The 20,142-nt window shown below is 31.7% G+C and overlaps 1 protein-coding gene across 1 annotated transcript; it reads right to left on the reverse strand.

The window, feature by feature from the left end:
* Positions 1-8,584: 8,584 nt before the first annotated feature.
* LOC111368257 (probable WRKY transcription factor 67) lies at positions 8,585-17,990 on the reverse strand. The gene is made up of 3 exons (XM_022989497.1): positions 17,851-17,990; positions 10,699-11,139; positions 8,585-9,059 (listed from the first exon to the last, which is right to left on the reverse strand). The coding sequence occupies exons 1-3, from the start codon at positions 17,988-17,990 to the stop codon at positions 8,585-8,587; spliced, it is 1,056 nt and encodes a 351-aa protein (XP_022845265.1).
* Positions 17,991-20,142: the final 2,152 nt, after the last annotated feature.

The raw sequence follows: 20,142 nt of genomic DNA on the forward strand, positions 1-20,142 counted from the left end.
TAATAGAATTGTGAAGCCAATAAGACCTACTTTCCAAAAATGAGATACACGATTTAAATAATGAAAAATCCAATATTTTAAAATAGTATCGAGAATGACTGGAAGACTGGAAACAAGGCCATATATAATTTGATCATTATGAACAAATCCAAAATCTTTGTAGACAGAGCCAATCATTAGTTCCCAATCGTGGGGTGAATGGAATCCGATACATAAATCCATTAATAAAAGAATTGAAAAAGCTTTTACTGTATCGCTTAAGTTATATAGAAATTCCTGAGCCCAAGAGTTAAGAATAACAAGTTCTTCATTACCAAAAACAAAATAACCGCTTAGAATAACAAAACAGATTCTATTTGTCGAGAAGTGCAAAATAGAATGAATACGATCCTCATTGTGTATCTTGATTAATTGGATCGCTTTTTTGTGGATTCCTATACCAAGCTTTTGTAAATGTGTCTCTGAATATGCCTTGATCATTTCGTCCAAGAAGAGGATTTCCTCTAATTCTATGAACTTTTCTAGAATAGTCTTTTCTTGAATATCATTCAAAAAAATTTCATAGTGCCCAGTATTCCACCAATTAGTAACCCAAGATTCTATACTTTTCGTAAATGAGAGAGAAATCCACAGGGCAAAAATACTATAGATGCAAAATATAAAAGAGGGGTGAATGCTTTATTTTTTTTGCCATTTTTTCATCTGTGAATTGTTAATCAACCCACCTCATTCGTCGGCTCTATGTGATCTATCGAATATTTCTTTCATCAATGAGTTCTATATAGGATATCAAACCTATGAATCTATCTTATTTGTGATTTTGTTTGAATCTAGAAAGAATACAGAAATAGACTAAGATGCCACTTCGAATTTGAATGAAGAAATAATCAAAAATATTGTTTTCAGATATCTCAATTGGTCAAATTCGAAACAAATGTCTCCGAATGAAAGAAAGAAGCACTTTAAGGAATGAAAATTATTGAGATTTTGAGACGAAAGAATTCCTTTTCTATCAAAATATCCAATGTTTCGAAAAAATTCCACCGATTACCCATAGACAGGAATAGAATGATTGAGAGAAAGATATTGTGATGACAAAAAAAATGAGTAGCAAAACAAGATAGAAATTGTTGAGTTATCATTATGAAGAAAACCAATTGTTGGTTATTAAGGAAAACAAAAGAAAGGATAAAAAAAGGTCGATTGACAAAAAAGAAATAATTTCCAAGATATGATTTATATGCATCTAAAGTATCAATTCTTACATATATTGAACTTAAAAAAAAAAAAATTCTTTCTTTCGAAATCGTTTGATATATGAGATGAATTGAATCTATTAGTTCAATTTGTTTTACTTCTTGTTGAATTGAGTTGTGTGGGTTTGCATACGCCACAAAAAGAGTTTTCTTTTATGGTTGTTCCATATATGTTGACTTTGGCTCGACTTAACGTTCTGACAAAACTTCAGTTAAGTATGTTATAGAAAAAAAGAGGATTCTTGCATTTTGCCCTCCTGCTGAAAAAACATTCATTCTTCAGCCCATATTTATATTTCTTAAAAGACTTCAGTTGGTACACATAAGAAATAGGCCAATTTGGCGGTTTTTTTTTTTTTTTCAATTTCTCATGGAGTCAAATTCTCATCAGTATGGGTCAAGGGAACTTAAATTGGCTTTTGTTGAAAATTTTCTAAGTTCCAATCTAATCCTGCATATGTTTCTGAAGAAAATTTCTTTGTTGGGATAGCCTTTATAAATTTTTGTCCTAATAATGTAATTATTTGATAAATTCTTCTTTGTTCCAATTAAATAATCTGGTGTAAAATATACTATTCCGCCTTTATTTTTCATATATAATTCTATGCTTCGTAATAATCATTGTTCTATATCTATGAATCTGCTATCATATAAACATTTTAGTACTTTAGCTCCTAAATTTTCTCTATGAAGCCCTTTTACTCCTATTATTATTAATCCTAAATGAGTTTATTGAAGATTTTTATTAACCAAATATAACATTTACAATCTTTTTTAATTTTTGGTTTTCTAACATATCTATTATAATTGGGTTTTTTATTTTTATAGTATGTCTTACTTGGTGTAATATTATATTTCTTTTTATTTTGATATTGTCTTTTATATATATATATATTTTATCCTTTTTAAACAATTTTTTCTTTCCCCTTCTGTAATCATATGTCTGTGATATATATAGATCTGTGCAAAAAGTATAATTGATGAATTTGTTATAGGTATAAAATTTTTGTTAAGTAGAAAAGGAAGTTTAACAAAAGACACTTATACTATTAATAAATAACATTTATTTGGAACAATTTTAGTCACATACTGAGCCTAAAGTTTGGTCCATAATTCTGCAGTAGTTTTAGTACCAACAATAGCTCTTATAACATTAGTAGACAAATATAAGAAAATAATACTACATGTAATTTCTTCAAGTTCAGTTCTCTTGGTAGGATTAACGTGATTAGGCCAAGAATTATCGAAGGCTTTAGCACATTTTATTTGTCATCTTTGAAAAAGACAAATATCAAGAAATTATGAACCGTCAGAATATTACACTTAGCAATTTTTGTGAGCCAAACACACATATAGAATTCAATCAGAATTTAATATGATTAAAACTTGAAAAAAAAAAATAATACACACAGTATATATTAATAAAAAATTTAATCAATACAAGAATATACAAAGTACCTCAAAGATAGCAGGTTGTACATTGAATTTTCTTACTAAGCAATTTTACATCACACAAAAAAGGGCATACAGAAGAAGACTCGCATATAAATCAAAGAACATAGATCAATTATAATGTTTCCAAGTCTTCTCCTTCAAGATTCTCCATATAAACTGTAAAGTCCCAGAAACTTATTTTAATAGAGTAGAATTAATTATCTTATGTCCTATATATTTTATATTTAATTTATTAAATTCAATTTTATTTGGGTCAAATATTTAACTATTGATAGAGTAATGATAAATATATCAATATTGAACTTGTTGGATTGCTTGCAACTTATTATGCATATTAGGTTCGAAAAAATTTTAATTTAAATAAACGAAGCCCAAGTTATCAAGATCGAATCTTGAATTGTATTTTAGTTGAGTTATTTAATGAATTTAGAATTTTAATACGTAACACGTGTATAAAGCAAGTTTTTGGTAAGTTAGTAATTGATTTTTACTAAATAAAGCTTTTATTGAGAGAGAGAGAGTGTGTGTGTGTGTGTTATGGAGAAGCCACGTGGGTAGGAGTACTTAAAGAATGTGTCAAATAATTTTATTTTATTATTATTATATTTTGGTGTAAAATTCCCTAACATGTCACGTGTTCCATAGAGGCGTGCTTAAAACACGTAATCTTTTACACGAAATCCAATATCCTTATCGAGTTTTATCATATAATATAATTTATAAAGGCAATAACTTTTCTAAATTCAAATTAAAAAAATCATGTATATACAGAAACAAGGCAGAGACAGAAAGAACTTAGTAAACATGATTATTTTAATTTGGTCGTGCAAAAATTAAAGCAATCTAACAAGGTAGGATTACGAGGTGCCATTATTTTATCCCATTTAAATTGTTTATTTCTATATTGTTGAATTATTATGCTTATGAAAGTTTTAAGATATGAAATGGTATGTATGGTATGGCCATTCGGTGCCAAGATTTGATGTTTATTGAGCTCTTACTGATTTTTAAAAATATAATGACGGTACAATATTTTGACACATAGATTTAAATATTTTTATTCGAAATTACACCATTATTTTCGTTTCTTATTGAGTATTTTCCATGTATTCACAATTTTTCTCTACTCCTCACAGGTTACAACAAGTCGTTGGTTGGCGGACTATGAGGTGTAGTCATGGTGCAAAGATTTATAGAACTCAAATAAAATAATCCAGTGTAACGAGACATTTTTAATCCAGCATTATCTTAATTTATTTCATAAGGATTTTTATATAGAAATTTAAGATATAATTTATTGGGTATTAAATTTTAATCTGTATCAAGCTATATTAGTGGAATTAACATTCCATTATTTATCTAATGAATGTGATATGCATGATTTCTAGCATTTATCTACAATATATTTTATTTGGTTATGTTCTCCATATATTTTATTGATGGAGCAAAAAAAAATTCATGTTGGGATGTTTGATACGTTTATTTAATTATTGAATGAAACTTTTAGTAACAACTTAAATATTAAAATTTGGTTAGTTATATAAACACTTCTACTGGATTTATCTCAAATTTTCAAGGCCTCATACAAGCCTTTGGACAAAGATTAATTTCTAGAAGATGTACGGCTGGGCAAATCTCCCAAACCGAACCGAACAGATCCGAACCCGACGATTCTTGTCAAATTAAATACTCGAACGGGTATCTGAATTGAGAATCGACGAGTACGGTTCGGTTCTCGGTTCTAGACCAAGAACTGAAGAACCGAATAAGAACAGAATCTTTCTAATTTTTTTTTTATTTTGAGTAAATCAAATTATTTTAATTTTAATTTTTTCTAAACAAATTAACAAAATAAATAATTTCTGAATCCAAATTTTGGCCCAATAATTTGTTTCATTTCTAATTTTTTAATTTTTGGCCCAATTACCCATTTTATTGTTTCATTTCTTAGCCAAACAAGATCAAATCCACTAAATAACCCTAAACACCTACAATAAAGTGCATAACGTTGTCTCGACTCTCGCACTCACTCTCGCAGCCTCGCTAATATTCCAAAACCTATACAATCGTCGGCCGACACTCTGACCTCCGATCAAAGCCGTGACTTTCGCCGATCGAAACTTTGATCATAGCAATCATTTGAACAAGGTAGTTTACTAGTTCTGACATTCCAAAACCACTGAATGTATCATTAGTCGTATTTATATAAAGTTGTTATAAATGTTAAAAAATTTAATTATAGTACAGAACGGAACGGAACCGAATGGAGTCGAACCCGAACGGTTCCATAATTATATTTGGACCCGACGGTTTCATTTATTAGATACCCGAAAAGTTTGGTTCGGTTCGATTCTAAAGAGAACCGCTTTAGAACCGAACCGAATCGAACCGACCCGCGTCCACCCCTAAGAAGATGTATATCCTAACTACACAAAGTAAAGTTATAAAAATTAAAAGATTTCACTAAGCAAGTTTATAAAATCAATTTCTTCTGATTTTTCTCGAAGATAAGTCCACAAAATTCAAGATCCGACAAAGTTTTATGATTTTCTTGATGATTTATTATCATGTTCAAAGACCCAAGTTCTTATACAACTGAATGCCCAAAACTAAACGAACACACAATTAATCTTATCAAAGTGCAGAAATATAAAATTGCAGAAAATCAAAATATGAGTGCAAGGATTTTTTGGCTTTAAGTCCCAGAGGTTCGGTAATCGCTTCTAACACCTAATCTTTATTGAGCATCCACAAAAAGTGGATATTGCTCATTTGCACTATAACAGCCCAAAATGATTGTCAAGGTTGAAAAGATGTTCAAGACAGTAGACTTATCTTTTTCTTAGTTGTGATCAATTGAGTTACTCTTTAGCAAGAACACACTCAAACTCTAATCTAAATATTACGACACGAAGAACAATATTTCCTCCATAGATTTCACTAAGAATCAATCTAGATTAGAAAAGTGATTAGAAAATTTGAGTATCTCGAATGAGATTTTTGAGAGAAGAGGAAACCCTAAACTGAAGAGGTGTTCTCTCTCAAACCAAAAGCCAGAATTACAACCAAGTCAATGAACTAAAAGCCAATTGAAGTGTATTAAACCGCAGAAGAATCCAAAAGCCAGATACAACCGACAGCCATTCGCCACGTGTCATCATCTGGCGTAATAAAGCTGTATTTCAAGAACACAATTTCAGGCCAATTTTAGCAGCACACGGTGCACACTTTTACCACGCTTAAGAGGAGTCATGGACCACCTCTTCAATTTTTAATTTTCAGCATACCATTTTTCCTATCCATCGTCCATTTCTGCAAGGGACTTTTTCTTTCATAGTTAAACATCGTAATTTAATTCAGTTAGACTGATGCCTCATTAAAAGCACCTCCAGATTGAACAGGAAAAATATCTGGGCAAAAAAAAAGGAACCAGGTGTTCAAGCAAGAGTAGTGTTCTCAACACTAATTAGGTGTATTGTTCCCGGGGCGAATCCAGAATCCAATCTCAGCTAGGACAGATTGCGAGCGTTGAAAGTTTACTATCGATGGCCAACGTCCGTGATAACGAGGTTGTTTATTAATATTTAATTAAATAACATTCAAAAAAATGTACGGATTAAAACTAGAAGAACTAGATACACCACTAGGACTATGTACGAACTTTTATTTTGGATGAAAAAAATCCTTCCGCAATATGCAAAATGCCTTAATTTATTTTTCAATTAAATAGGCACTATATATTAACAAAATGCCAATATTCAGTTTACAATTAAAGTTAATTAAACAAATGTTATTATACTAACAAAATTGAAATTATTTATTTGCTTAAATTAATTTTATGTACTTGTATGATTCCACTTTCTCGCAATCAATTTTTTGTAAACGAAAAGTGGAACTTTTTATTAATTAAATAAGTTTTGTTGAAAGATTCATTATGACACTAAAGCCAATTTTTCTACAAATTCATTCACCATTAATTGACCAAACTCTCAAATCAATTGATTAGAGGGGAAAAAATAAAATAAAATAAAAAAGAGTGAAAAAGCACCGATTAAAATGTTTTTATTTGCATTAAACCTGTAAAGTTGAAAATACATTATTTCATCACATTATGTGCTAAAAATCAGTAAGTGTTATGATGATAAAGTGGTTAATATATTTAAGGAAGATAATAGGTTCGAATCACTTTTCTTGCATTTGTTTTGGTAAAAATTGTTTAAATATAATAATTATAAAAATATTGCTCTTAAAATGTTTCGAATACGGGACCTCCAATTCAATAATAAAAGGGCTAACAAACTAAGCTAATAGAAATGTTTGTTATTAAAATGAATTATCAAATGTATAATCTAAAAATTCTATCTATTATCAGTGTAAAAAAAAAAAAAAATTCTCCCCGACGAATCCAGTTAGGACGGTCGCCCTAGCTTGGTAGCCTCTAAATCTGTCCCTAGACTTCTAGACAAAAAAGGGAGTTCTTGAAAACGACAGATGCATGAGTTAAAGTTTTGGATATTTTGGGTTGTTTGTCATTCTTAGTGTGCTCAATTCGGATTGAGAGGAAGGTAAGTCCTATGAAATTTTTAGTAATATGAGTTCATTTGTTTGAGTTCAAATAATGGTGGTGACTTACATGCTAAATGTGGAGTCTCCAAATCGAAGGTTGCCTAGTCTGCATATGCTTCAAGTGTATTTCAGTGAAGGAATAAAAAGGTTTCAAAAATATTTATATACATTAGATGATTTAGAATGAATATGAATATTACACTTAATAGAGTACAAACCCATAAAATAGGAAACTAAGTACTCAACAAATTATGAAAATAATTATCCTTATGGGATTCATAAAATACTAAACTAAATATTTATATACATTATATATATACGTTTGCATCGGCCATTTGTCTCATGGCCACACGGTAGGTAACAATACCCACAAAGAGTTGCAGCTGAGAAAGAATCATCCCTTGCTTCTTAGGTACAAAATTAGGCTATTCAAAGCATAGAGAAAGAAAAATGATATATAACTTCATCTGTAAGATTACAGCTGTACAATCTCTCATTTTAATTAAAAAATGCATCTCCATAACATATAGCTTAGGTAGTTTTACTTTCAATTTTCAATTAAAACTGGAAATCCATGTATGTGTCCACTTGATTTTATTACTCTCTCTTTCAATAAAAAATTTCAGATAATGAAACTACGTGGATCGGGGTGGTATGAGGAGAATCACGGCAATCGATGGTGGAAAAAAAGAATCTAAGGCCATAAAATAAGAGATCTATAGTGGTTGATTTATGTTTACATTGTAAACAATATTTTCAAATTCTCTTTTATGTTTTTATGGGCATTGATGGAAATTCTCTTTTATGTTTTTATGGACATTGATGGAATATTCTTGTCGGGTTTTATTGGATGCCTTTTCGCTTTCATAACGTTGAAATTTAGGTGATGATGAAATTAGGGTTTCATCGAAACCCCAGTTATGGACTTTTGGATTTTGTTTTGTTTTATCAAAATGAGCCATTAAATAGATTGAGTAAGTGAATAATAGATTATTATGTAAATTTCGTTTTCTCCAAGTGGCAAAACCATATTAGTTATTTCATGTACCTTTTTCTCCATAAATACTCACAAAATTCAACATAAAGTTTATTCCGTGAGCTTAATTTGTTTCCAAGATTTCCAGCCTGTATACGAACTCTGTGCAAAACTTGTGATTGCGGGATTCAAATTTTGGGATTAGAAATTCCAGAGTAAGAAAAAACGAAGAGTTTGGCCTCGCATGAAAATGAGTGATGGAAACGTCAAGCGAATATGAAATTTTCCGAAAAATATTCAACAAGTACATGAAAGAAATGAATAAAATAAGCTAGCCAGTCTGCCATAACTCAAGAAATTCATCAAAAACGGACCCTACCATCGTTTCTATATCCATATCAGAACAAATCACATGCCCTTGATCAAATGCTGATGAAAAATCAGAGAAATGCCCAAAACTTTCAAATGTTGTTATATCAGGCGATATGAAGTAATCAGATGGTGATGATGATTTGTTTTGATGCAAAATTTGAAAATTTTCCTTAGTTTCCAGCGGCATTTTGGGCAATGTTGGAATCATCTTGCCATTAGGTTTATAGTTCTGTTCTTGAGAGTCGAAACTCCAGATGATGGAAGAATCTTTTGTAGTGTTACCCGTAATAATTGGAGATTCTTCATATAGATTCTTACATGTGTGGTGCTCGTGGTATGTTGTCCTATACAATGGTGGCTCATCTTGAATTTTTTGGACCAGTTTTCTTGCTTGGCATCCTTGATCATACTTGTAGGTGCACCTGAAGTAGCTCCTGCAAGTAATGAATCTGAAATGAGCAGATAGTCCACATACAAAATGTTAATACTTTAAATTTAATGTAACGTCATCTAAAAGTTAAATTATTGTAGCAGATTATTTAATTTTAACACGTCTTCTTGCGTGCAATTCGAACTTATATATGTGAATTGTTCATAAATTTAAGCTCATTAGTTTTCAAGACAAATAGGAGGTCCTATCTAAAGACTCATTGGAGCATGTTTAGGGTATAATATTATTTTGTGCTATTTGTACATCATAAATTACATATTTGTTTATCAACAGATGACATGGCAAAATTTGACTAAGTTAAAACTTCACCAATCAAATAAAAAAATTTCTCCAACATTTATTTATTCATATATTTATTTTTTGTGGAGAACAACCCACATTGTATAAGCACAATTGTTTAAGTGGTGAAGAAAATATAATAATTTTAATTAAATTTATGGCCATCTCATCAATATATAAAAGAATCCGTAAATAGTGATGTTTATGTCAAATTTCACTATTTAAAGCTTAGCATTTTTGAGAAATGTTAAATTTTAACGTAAACTTGTCACATATACTTTTTATCCTTACATTTCATATGGCACAACTTGTTATCCACTTATTATTTACAAAATCTGTAAATTTCACAACTTATAAGAACTTAAAATCCAATAATATTATTCATGTAGAGCTAAAATGATCTTTGATTTATTTGACCATGAGCCACAGTGACATTTTCAAGTGAAGATAGAATGCATGTTATATATTGAACAATGTAACTGTAGGACTATTACTATACATATTAAGGGTGATATGATATTGATTCCATTTGGTTCTAATTCGAAGAGAACTGATTTGAACCATGAAACAATAATTTTTTGATGATGGAGCCAGTAATTTTTATAAGATATGGAACAAAATCGATGATTCCATTTTTGATGATGATTCCATTTTGGTTTGTGCTGGGTCTCTTAATTAAATTATCATTTGGTTCCGGTTTGATTTGTTCTAACTTCATTAATTAAATATTCAAAGGTTAAAATGCAAATTAAAATCTATCATCAAAACAAACATGAAACACTCAACAAATGTAAAGATAGCTGCAGTATAGGAGTGTGAGTGTTTGTCTAAAATTGAAAAGGAGATAACATGAATTAGAATTTAGATCTAGGGTTGAACTGCTTTGTCTGATAGGTGATAAGATAAGATGTGTCGTTTTGTCCATTTAACACTTGTAATTTTTAAAGTTGAATTTTTTTATGTGATTCATTGATTTGTGAAAAAAAAAAAAAAATTTACAAAAAAATTATAAAAATTGAATTCGGTTCTCAATTGTAGTTTTTAGTTTTAGAAGTAGAATCAAAACCAAATCATGGTTCTCGATTTTAAGAACCAAAACCATTAATTAATTTATTATTATTATTATTATTATTATTATTATTATTATTATTATTATTATTATTATTATTGTAAAATCGAATCGAACCGCTCGATTTGATTTAATTCTGATTTGGTTTGGTCTACGTCTAATTTGATAATTTCGTCCACCCCTACTACATACAAGGATAGTAATCTAACTAGGGTTTTAAAAACACTACCAAATAAGGATGAAATTAACGTTTTCTCCGTGCCAACATTATTACCTTGGATGTTCGGCATTGCGTATACCTTTTTGCCCATATTTCCTCCATACATGGCCATCTGCAAACGAAGCAGCAACGGTCTCTCTTGTCCATGTCTTCGAAGTTCTCCTGCGTTTCGAAAATGTTAAGGACTCTGAAGTGTTGGTACGCTTCGTGGAATCTTCTGACTTCTGGCCATCAGAATCCGACGAATCCATCACCAGAAAATCAGAAACCTTATTGTACTTGTTACAGTTTAGAATTGAAAGACTCTTGTCAAATGAATCCAAGATCTTGTCCATCAAGCTTTGAGCAAATAGCTGTAATTTACACCTTTTATCCATATGAGTTTTACACAAAATTACTCGAAGCATGTTAGCGGATTCCTGACCCAGAATCAACTCGTCGAGTAGCCTTTTCCTAACAGTGGATAGGGGAAGAAATGGTGGGGGTTTGGGAATTCTGTGTAGTATGCACATGCAATGAAATTTTAAAATAAAATAAATGCTTAAATTATTATGGAAACATTAAATAGTAAATTGTTAAAGAAAAAATTTCTCGAGGTTAGGTGTAATATATTGGAAAAAATTACAGATGGGGCCCTCAACTTATTGAAACTGTAGCGAGTAGATCTCAACCTAATATTTTGGTAAACTCAGACCTCAACCTTTCATTTTGTAATATTTAAATCCGATTTTACTATTTTAGTTTAATAAACTCAGATTTATGTAAGAAATAATTGCCCCTATGCTTAAATAAAAAGATAATCAAATAGAAAAGGTATAAAAATTAAAGAAAAAGAAAAACACATCTAACATCCTCAAGGTATTTTTCTTTTACATTTAATTAAAGTTAAGGATGATCGGAATTTTTTAAAGTTAAGGTGAGGGTAAAAGTGTCTATAAGGAATTCTAATTCGACAAAGAAATTGAGTAAATACCTTCTTTTATACTTCCTGAAGCCGTTTAAAGTAAATCTTAATATTCACATACCTTAAAGTAGTTAATTGTTGTTAGAGGTCCCTTTTCAGCCCTTTCAAAACTTGAATTCGAGTACTAGAAAAATAAAAATTGAGGACTACCTGTCAAAATAATAGAGTGAGGACTTGGTGACACAAACTTCAAATGTATTTTTCACTAATTTAGACACAAAAAATTTTAAAATTATATTTATGATATACCATTCATTGTCACTGTGTACGTCATCCCATGTGACATCATCTCGCAAGTGAATATGGATAACGCGGAATGCACTGGTACGATTTTTAATTAATTGTTATGTCCTTTTTCTTTTCGTTAAGTGTTTTCTTTTCTTTTCTATTTTTTTTTTCATCTGAACTCAAATCCAAGTTACTCTACGTACGATTTCACTTTTACCACTTGAGTTATGTGTTAGAAAAACACGATTTTCCTAAATTAATATTGACAACATATTAATACAATTATATTAGCTATTTAATATAATGGGCAAAAATCAAGTGGTTTATTTTTTGTATGCCCATAGACTACTCAAATTAATATGAACTAAGTGAGTAGATACCGGCTAATATTACTCTAATTAAGAGATAATGGGAACCTTAATTAAGTAGTATATAAAGGTTATTTTGGTTATGGTCCCCAATATACCAAATCATACACTCTTTTTCCTTCTCCCCATTAAAAAGAGAAATCACGGTCCTATTGAGGAATAAGGAGATTTGGTTGAGGAAGATCACAAAACCACCTTCTTCATTTGCATTCATCGGTACGTAGTCGATTGTCGCAGTAATTCTGCAACAGTAGGCAATCGTTTACAATTGATACAGGTATATTATCTGAATCTGTGAATCCTAGTAATTTAGCATAATGTTGATCTTAGGATTTAATTTATATTTGGATCTAATTTGATTTTCTAACATTATGCCCTTTCTTTTTTTCTTTTTTTTTGGGGGGGGGGTTTCAATAATAAAGTTAGAGAGCTTTTGTTATGGAATTATTTTGTTATTTCTATACGAATAGAGTTAAATTTGTATGGTTTTATGCCAAAGATGAATTAGGTTCATTGTTCGACATAATTTTATGAATTGAAGATATATAAAAAAAAATAAAAAAAATCAAGTATTTATAGAATGTTAGTCCTTAAACAAAATATTTATGTTAGTGTTATCATGTTGTACCACTACCACGGACATTTCAATTTTAAATGATTTTTTATTCTAAAATTAAATAAAAATTAATCTATGGTTGAATGTCAATATTTTTGAAGATATAACTTAATGATTAGGTTGGTGGTATGTGTAAATAGCCTAAGATTGTTAACATTTTCAGAAGTTACTTCAACACGACAACAGAATAGATATAATTCATGTCATCAAATTTAACATCGTACGTGAGTTTGGTTTATGATGAAAGTGAATTGATAAAGATACACGTCCAGGGCCACATGGGCCCTGGATGGGTAGAGGCGCCAAATTAGGGGGACCAGTTTCAGCAAGCCCCACCCATAGGGGGTGCTTGGCGTCAAGCAAGGCCCAAAGTGAATGGACTTGTCGTGCTTAAAAAAATTCAAGTAGATAAGATTTTATTATTATCATATATTAATATTTGTCGCTCATACTGAAAAATAAAGCCGTGAAGAATAAAAACAAAATAATGATCAAGTGCCTTCAAATCGGGACAGAGAAAAAAAACTACACTTGAAGGAAAAGAGCGACCTCATGGGGTGTTCAAATCTCGAATGGTTGATGACAAGCATTATTGCTGGTCAAACTCTACCCATAATAGCTTATATATCGAGTATGCTCATCGACCAGCCTATAATGTAAAAGTCGATCAATCTTGACCGTCCCATAAATATTTATTGTGAGCCGAATCCAATCACAAGGATGTACCGTTATTTGAAACTCGTATAGATGTAGTAATTTTTTAAGTTCTTTTCATGTTTTTACAATCAATAAAGATATGTATTGTCTCAAACAAGGGCAAATGGATAAAGATCATTATGCCACATCATCTAGACAAATTGAACGTGAAGGCATCTTATCTACATTATTTTTAACTCTAGATTCATCGAACACATGGAGAACCAAAAAAAGTTCCACACCCCTCTTTCCAAGCAATTCGTCTCTGGTAGTGATTGAGCTTGAATAATCACTTATTCTTTTATTTATAATATTCTGGTTATGGACCGTACGGTGGTTTTTGCTGATATAATTTAAAAAGGGGAATCCTTGACTATTAAAAAACACATAACGACAAGTGCTACAGTATACTGCTTATCATGTCAATTGTCAAATGCATATCAAGGACAAAAATGTATATTTATATATTTTTCTATGATGAAATATGAAATTATATTGCCCTTGTTTGAGTCCAATTTTTGTGAAGAAAATGAATTTTTAAATAGTGTATTGATGGAAAATATGTGATTAAAAAATAAGGAATTTTTTTTATTTGCGTATAATATTATTTTATTGAAAAATGTGTGGTTGAAATGATGTCAAATCATTGTTGAAGAATGTTTTTTGGTTGAAAAATGGGGCTCAAACAAGGGCATTATGTGAAGCCTGTTGTAAATTTCATTTATCACATAGCCAACAAAAGTAATCTTCTATGTAATTATATACAAAATAGGAAAAATATCCATAATTCAAATTTACAGTTTATTAATCTACAATGAACTTTTCTTCATTTACTATTTTTCTTCATTTTCATATGACCATAATAATAAATATGTTTAAAAATTAAATACCTAGTTTAGCTCGAAGTTTACATGCGATAATAATGCATCTAAACAACATTATTTTATCATAATTTATACCATGATAATCCGTATGAACCCAGTCTTTGTTCACACGTAGTGTATAGAAAAAATAGGAAGTCAAATTCTAATTTTCATTTTGGAAAAAAGCAGTGTTCACACAGGTGGCTATAGTTGTCTTCTCTTGGACAATGGACACTCCCCTGGTAAGACAATGTCAAAGGCCTTCTTCGTCCTACAATGAAATTTGAAGGTAGTGAACTAAACTTATTTAAGGTTTAGTACAAGTTTTATAAGATCCATATTGTTTGTAAAGTCGTCAAAAAGATGCCAAAATAATAGTTTGATAACAATATTAAATAAAAGATTGGCAGGGATAATTCCCTCATCTTATGAATTTGAATGTGTAGAAAATAAAAGTTGCCGAATTAACGGACCACCAATGTAACATTAGTGTTATAGTTTTCTCCAACAAAAGTAATTATTTACTTGGTGACATTGCAAAACCAGAATGTACAAAACTAATTAGAGTGATGTTACATGTACACTTTTTGTATACATAATACATTACACCCTTGCTACCCCACATGGAGGGGGGCTGCATATATTTTATTTTATTCGGGCCTCCTCCATGTGAAGTGATATAATCCATTATATATACAAAAATTGTAAAAGTAGATTAATTCAACTAATTGATAGCAATTCCTAATCAACAGGAACAAAAAGAATTGATATACAAACTACTACTTAGTCACCCATGGTATAAAATCCCAGATTGAGAAAATATAACTAGCTTATAAAGGTTTGTGTACTTCTATTTAACGAGCTTGATTTTCAAAATGGAACATCAAGTTGTAATATAGTATCAAAGCTTGTTAATCTCCAAGGAATAATTTGATCCGAATAATACTAAAAAATGAGCTTAAGAATTTTTAAATTGATGTGCATAAAAAAACCCACTATCTTGTGGTGGTATATTAAGGGATAAAATCTCACATTAAATAAAGATGAAAATATAGATTAATTTATAAGGATTGCTCATACTCCTCCAAATAATGTCATGAACCCCAAGTCTCATGCATGTCAAAATAGTTACATAGCCTTAATTAAGTAAAATAAAGTCATAAAATCAGATATGAAAATTTTTCCACATTAACACATCTCATTATCTTTGACTCGGAGACAATTCCCCTCTATGCAAAATTGTTAGGTTTTAAAGTTGTTGGCAATATGTGAACAAAAATATAATTGTAAAAATAAAAAGTCAACAGATTGAGTGGTAAGTTATCTAAATGAGTTAAAAATTTATTAGAATCATCTTTGGAACAAAGGAAAAGTTGTAAGATTTTCGCTAGTTTGCCGCGAAGTTGTTGTTCGAGTGTCAAAAACAGGATGAACTTCGATAGCTTGTTACTCACTATCGCTCATTTGTTGCTTGAGCGAAAATAGAGCGTATCGAGAAACTTTATTTTGCGATTTTTGAAATTTTTATTAGGCACATACTATCCAAAACATCCACTCTATAAATAATTGCGCCTCTTCACTAAATTTATTGGTTTGAACATAGTGAAAAACTCCATATAGTTCATCTATATCATTCAATCCTTTCATGTTTGAGTTGAATTGAAAAACATCAAAATTCTTCAAATTAAACACAAAAATCCATACTTCCAGAGCATCTATCAAAGGTTGAAGACCGGAGTTCCGATCGTTAGAGAATTAAGAGTTCTTAGGAATCCATGATATAGATGAAATCAGGAAACCGAAAATTGGTGCAAGAGTATGCAATTCAAGAGGGCTTTGGGAAATTACAGTCAGGAGGTCAGAATGTACTAGTGTTAGTTGAGTCTGGCAGTACAGTAAGTTAATTCGTTTATAGTGAATTCAGACTGGTTTGGACTCAGAGTTTTTAGTCCCGCAAGGGGTTTTCTTCGTCAACAATTTTCTTATGTTATTTACTTTTCTGCAATTTATTATACTGCGGCAATTCAACATAGGATAGTGTGCATGTGAATTCATTTTAATAAATTAATAACTTTGACTTCTTGCAATGATTAATTAAATAGTTCAAATTTCCCATGATCATCTATTCACTCCCCTCTAGGTGTTAGATGGGTCAAACTGTATTATTTTAAAAAATGAAACTATTATACAAAGTTTTTTTGCATTTCAGAATCATGTCCTATCTTTTGAAAAGTTTCGTTGTGAAAAATTAAAAAAAAAAAAAAAGAGGTAATTCACTTCAGCCTTTACTTTTTCAAATCAACTATTTTTATAACAATTTAAAAATATAAAGAACGAAAAAGAATTTGCACTTTCAGTTTTTTACTGAATTTACATGTATCCATGTGTGATTTGAAGTATTTCATTTCTAAAAGTTGAGAAATTATACTGGATAAGATTTGTAGCTTTTATTTTTTATTTTTTTGGGGGCTAAGTTGTAAATTTCACATCAAATGAAATTCAAATGGAGTACCTTGATGAAACACTTTGGTTCTTGCATGTGTTGTGCTGGGTTTTAATTTGTTATGTGGGCGTATACATAAAATTAATTGTGTATTAAAGACTATCTTAAGGTTAAGCCAATTTAAAGTGAACTAATGAAGAATTAAAGTTATTGGATTTTGGACATATAATATAGTGTGGGCTTAATTTACGGATATGAAGAAATTTACATGTGTCTTGTTTATTTAATTTCAAAGAAATCCCCTAAATTTATATAATTAACAATAAAGAATATATTTTTCACGTATCTATTGAATCACTATGCTGCCATTCTGGGTTAGAATTTCTGCCATTTTCACTGGAAGAAATAATTTGTTGGGACCGGGTGGAAACAAAACGCAAGAATTGAGATTTAATGGACACCAATTTGAAGTATAAATACAAGATCACAAAAAATACTGAACAAGATTAAAGTAAAGAAATAAATTGGCAGAGAAACGATGTTATTTTATTCCATCAATGAAAGGAGAGAATTACAATAATTGGCTTCAACAATACTGAAAGAGGAGACTCATATTTATACCACAAGAGTCTAGCGCTAAAAGAGTCCTAAAAATGTAAGAATTATAGGTTAAATGTGAAAAAGGAAAAAAACGAGACAAGGACTTTGTTTCCTTATTTTTCGGATACTATTTGATTATCCAAATCCATCACGCATCTTCAAGATTTCCTTTCTAATTTGAGTCACCAACTCTAACAATTTTCATCTTGACTCAAATTTCGGTGCAATGAACGAAGCTCTAAAATTTCTCCATCTTGAGAAATAATTCGTTTGCATCAGAATAACCAATCTCTTCAACACAGTAACCAAAACTCTCCACGATAACACATTCCCCCACCCGGCGTCATCAAGCGACACCCGAACCTAAAACCCGAGTTCTCGAAATTCCACCAAGGAATTACTGTTGACCAAATAGGGTCAAAACACACCCTGTAGCAGAAACTATACCACACGCTGGATTAGAAGGGCCCTTGCCAATATTGTCACCTTCAATGATTTCTAAAGCATTACAGACATCTCCAAAACTGTACCTGCGCTCCATGAGTCCATTGGCATTACAAGAACACATTGTACCCGCTAAAATTGGTGGCAAAGTGGAATCACCAACATTCTCTTGAGCAAAGTTCTTAACTGACCCAGAGCCAAACCCGAAAGGTACTGTACCAAATTGAATGTCCACCACGGTACTGAACTTGTCCAAATGTCTCTGAACTGGTTCTGCGCTCCCCTACAAGATGTACAACTGGAATTTCCTCCGTCTTTCCAGTACAACCCGGACACCCCTTCGAACCTTCAAAACTCCACCTCCACCTCCACCAGAAAATTTGTACCCTTTTTCATCCAAGGTACTCAATGATATGAGATTCTTTGTCAAGTCTGGAACATGGCGAACCTGATCAAGTGTCCTTACTGTTCCATCCTGTAGCCGCAATCTGACCCGACTGATTCCTGCAACCCGGTAAGATTGGTTGTTTCCCATGACAACTTCATCTTGCTTCACCGTCTCATATGTTTGAAATAAAGCCCTATTGGGACACATATGATACGAACAAGCAGAATCCAGAATCCACTCCTCAGGTTTGGATTCCCCATCAGATACAGCCAACATCACATCTCCATCATCACAAAAATATTCAGCAATATTAGTCTCGTTCGAATTACCTGATTGCCTCGCATGATTTGCATGTAAATCACCTTTACCCTGTAACTTGTCGCAATCTTTCTTGATGTGTCTTTTCCTCTTACAGTAATAACAATACACATTGTTGTACCTCACCTTCGATCTACCCCTCCGTCGATTACCATGAGTAACAAGAGCATCCCCACTCCTAGATGTAGGATCTCCAACCAAAAGCTCCATCTTCTCCTTTATGAACAGGGCGTTGTATACCTCTTCAATGGATAACGTGTCATAACTATACAGAATAGTATCACGAAATGACGAAAAAGAATTGGGTAGCGAATACAACAGGACCAAGGCTAGATCCTCTTCATCATATTTTACCTCCAACGTCTCCAAATCTGTAACGATCTCCTTGAACACAACAAGGTGGTCCTGCAATGACCCTCCTTCCGCCATGCGATGAGAATACAACCTCTGCTTTAGAGTCAATTTGCTTGTCAGACTCTTTGTTATGCACAACTGCTCTAGATTGAGCCATAAAGCAGCCGCTGTCTTCTCCTACAAGACATCTTACAGCAAATTGTTGGATAAATGAAGTTGGATTTGCGCTAAAGCCTTTCGATCCTTCCATTGTTTCTCCTCCATAGACAAATTTGCTGGCATCCTATCAAAACCCAGCAAAGCATCATCAAGATTCATCTGCGTCAACACAGCTCTCACCTTTACTTGCCACAGCGAAAATCTTGTATTGCGATCCAATAGCGGAATTTCATACTTCAATAAATCCATCCTTGAAAAATCTCAACTAAATCACGAAGAACCTGGACTTGCAACACCCAAAACTGAAAACTTCCAAACATGCAAGGGGCAAAACAGTCCAGAACCACAATTTTGCCCAAAACTGAAATTGAATACCACCACAAGGTCCATCTCGTCGTCTGGAGAAAACTGCCTGAAAACACCATCGTCGAAAACCACCGCACGTGCCACCACTCTCTTGTCGGAGTTCCCACCGTCGGCGATAGGCCGGAAACACGTCGGCGACCTGTGACCCTTTCTGGACCGTCTCTGCCTGCTAAGTACACTAGTGATGTTAGTTTCTCCAAACTCTTTTTGGTTTGACCAGAAAAAACAAAAACAAATCTGACAAAAAATCGAAAAACTGGACAGATTCATTTTCTGATTTTCTGGTAATTTTTAGACCAATTTTCGATCAGTTTCAAGCCAGAATCCACCAATAACCCCGCTCTGATACCACTTGTTAGGACCGGGTGGAAACGAAGCGCAAGAATTGAGATTTAATGGACACCAATTTGAAGTATAAATACAAGATCTCAAAAATAACATGAACAAGATTAAAGTAAAGAAATAAACTGGCAGAGGAACGATGATATTTTATTACATCAATTAAAGGAGAGAATTACAACAATTGGTTTTAATAATACTGAACGAGGAGACTCATATTTATACCACAAGAGTCTAGCGCTAAAAGAGTCCTAAAAAGGTCAGAATTCTAGGTTAAACGTGAAAAAGGGCAAAAAAAAAAAAAAAAAAAAAAAAAAAAAAGGCTTTTTTTTTTTTTTTTTCGGGAAATTTT

This window comes from Olea europaea, chromosome 19, assembly GCF_002742605.1.
Source record: "Olea europaea var. sylvestris chromosome 19, O_europaea_v1, whole genome shotgun sequence".
NCBI lineage: Eukaryota > Viridiplantae > Streptophyta > Magnoliopsida > Lamiales > Oleaceae > Olea > Olea europaea.